Consider the following 2,789-nt stretch of genomic DNA (forward strand, 5'->3'; position numbering starts at 1 on the left):
GCAGTATGAGTACTTGAGTGCTCCAGCTGTGAGTAACAAACAGCTGGACGGTGTGTGTCCTGTTCGGTCATCAGAAGCGAACATCAGCAGACAAACTAACGGAGTGTGGCTGAGCTAACAGCTAACCTGCTGTGTGTCCTCGGCTCTCAGCTGGTTAGCATCACATCTTACATGTTTAATGACGACACACATGAATGAATGAGTCACACTTTCATCTGCCTGTTTTCTCCTGGATGAATAATTTACGGTGAGGAGGCAGCGGTTCCTCCCCGGAGCTCCAGCTGCAGCAGCCCCTCCATCTCTGCAGCTAACGTTAGCTAGTTAGCGAGGACGCTACCTGCCGGCTAACACCTCGGTTTACCGCTGTAACACCGGGACACCGCCGGTAATGTGTCCTTTAACACGACTTCTGTGTGTCACCGGCTGACACACACATTTATACCGCCGCTACAAACTCCGCAGCTAGCGGTTAGCTTAGCCGTCCTCTGCTAGCTGGGCCTTAGCAGGTTGCTATGTTAGCTAGCGCTACTCGATCAAATACAAAGTCTTCATCAGCTGCTTCAAAGCCGCCATGTTTGATACTTAAATGACTGATGTGGCGGTGAAGACGCCGCCAGCTCACCTTCTCCTTCTTGGTTTTGTTCGGCATCTTGACTGTGCTGCAGGCACGTTTTTTCACGGAGGCTCCGTGAGCTTCTTCCCCGGGACTCAGGCGCTGTCACTCGGTCTGTCTCAGCTCGCTGCGCCCGCTCCCGGCCCGCCCAATCCGATTGGCTGCTGACGCGCGCATCCTGCCTAGCAACGCGTGGACGGATTTTTCTGATTGGCTGGCTGTGGTTTTAGTGATGAGGGTGAGGCTGAAGGGAGGTGAGGCAGGACCGGAGTCTTCCCCAGCAACAAAACACACCTTCAGCCACAGCTGGAGTACAAGTACACCTGTTACTGCAGTACAAGTATACCTGTTACTGCAGTACAAGTACACCTGTTACTGCAATACAAGTACACCTGTTACTGCAATACAAGTACACCTGTACAAGTATATCTGTAACTGCGGTACAAGTACACCTGTTACTGCAGCACAAGTACACCTGTTACTGCAATACAAGTACACCTGTACAAGTATATCTGTTACTGCAGTACAAGTACACCTGTTACTGCAGCACAAGTACACCTGTTACTGCAATACAAGTACATCTGTTACTGCAATACAAGTACACCTGTTACTGCAATACAAGTACACCTGTTACTGCAATACAAGTACACCTGTTACTGCAGCACAAGTACACCTGTTACTGCAATACAAGTACACCTGTTACTGCAATACAAGTACACCTGTACAAGTATATCTGTAACTGCGGTACAAGTACATCTGTTACTGCAGCACCAGTACACCTGTTACTGCAGCAGAAGTATATCTGTTACTGCAGTACAAGTACACCTGTTTCTGCAGTACAAGTATATCTGTTACTGCAGTACAAGTACACGTGTTACTGCAGTACAAGTATATCTGTTACTGCGGTACAAGTACATCTGTTACTGCAGTACAAGTATATCTGTTACTGCAGTACAAGTACACGTGTTACTGCAGTACAAGTACACCTGTTTCTGCAGTACAAGTATATCTGTTACTGCGGTACAAGTACACCTGTTTCTGCAGTACAAGTATATCTGTTACTGCAGTACAAGTACACGTGTTACTGCAGTACAAGTATATCTGTAACTGCGGTACAAGTACATCTGTTACTGCAGTACAAGTACACCTGTTACTGCAGCAGAAGTATATCTGTTACTGCAGTACAAGTACACCTGTTTCTGCAGTACAAGTACACCTGTTACTGCAGTACAAGTATATCTGTTACTGCAGTACAAGTACATCTGTTTCTGCAGTACAAGTATATCTGTTACTGCAGTACAAGTACACGTGTTACTGCAGTACAAGTATATCTGTTACTGCAGTACAAGTATATCTGTTACTGCAGTACAAGTACACCTGTTACTGCAATACAAGTACACCTGTTACTGCGGTACAAGTACACCTATTACTGTGGTACAAGTATATCTGTTACTGTGGTACAAGTACATCTATTACTACAGTACAAGCACATCTGTTACTGCAGTACAAGTACACCTATTACAGTGGTATAAGTATATCTGTTACTGCAGTACCTCTGTCATGGCGGTACAAGTACAGCCGTTACTGTGGTACATCTGTATTGCTGTACAAGTACACCTGTTACTGCAATACAAGTACACCTGTTACTGCAGTACAAGTACACCTGTTACTGCAGCACAAGTATATCTGTTACTGCAGTACAAGTACACCTGTTACTACAGTACAAGTACACCTGTTACTGCAGTACAAGTACACCTGTTTCTGCAGCACAAGTATATCTGTTACTGCAGCACAAGTATATCTGTTACTACAGTACAAGTACACCTGTTACTGCAGTACAAGTACTATTATTACTGTGGTACAAGTATATCTGTTACTGCAGTACAAGTATATCTGTTACTGCAGTACAAGTACACCTGTTACTGCAGTACAAGTACACCTGTTACTGCAGTACAAGTACACCTATTACTGCGGTACAAGTATATCTGTTACTGCAGTACAAGTATATCTGTTACTGCAGTACAAGCATATCTGTTACTGCAGTACAAGTATATCTGTTACTGCAGTACAAGTACATCTGTTACTGCAGTACAAGTACACGTGTTACTGCAGTACAAGTATATCTGTAACTGCGGTACAAGTACATCTGTTACTGCAGTACAAGTACACCTGTTAC

The 2,789-nt window shown here is 44.7% G+C and overlaps 1 protein-coding gene across 1 annotated transcript in view; it reads right to left on the reverse strand.

Moving 5' to 3' along the window:
• ppp2r5d (protein phosphatase 2, regulatory subunit B', delta) overlaps window positions 1–754 on the reverse strand; it is a 26,749-nt gene extending 25,995 nt beyond the window's left edge. The window contains exon 1 of the mRNA XM_050070559.1: window positions 623–754. Within this exon, the coding sequence (XP_049926516.1) occupies window positions 623–649 (27 nt within the window). The 5' untranslated portion in view covers window positions 650–754. The remainder of the gene's footprint in view (window positions 1–622) is intronic.
• Window positions 755–2,789: the final 2,035 nt, after the last annotated feature.

Source organism: Epinephelus moara, chromosome 19, assembly GCF_006386435.1.
Source record: "Epinephelus moara isolate mb chromosome 19, YSFRI_EMoa_1.0, whole genome shotgun sequence".
Taxonomy (NCBI): domain Eukaryota; kingdom Metazoa; phylum Chordata; class Actinopteri; order Perciformes; family Serranidae; genus Epinephelus; species Epinephelus moara.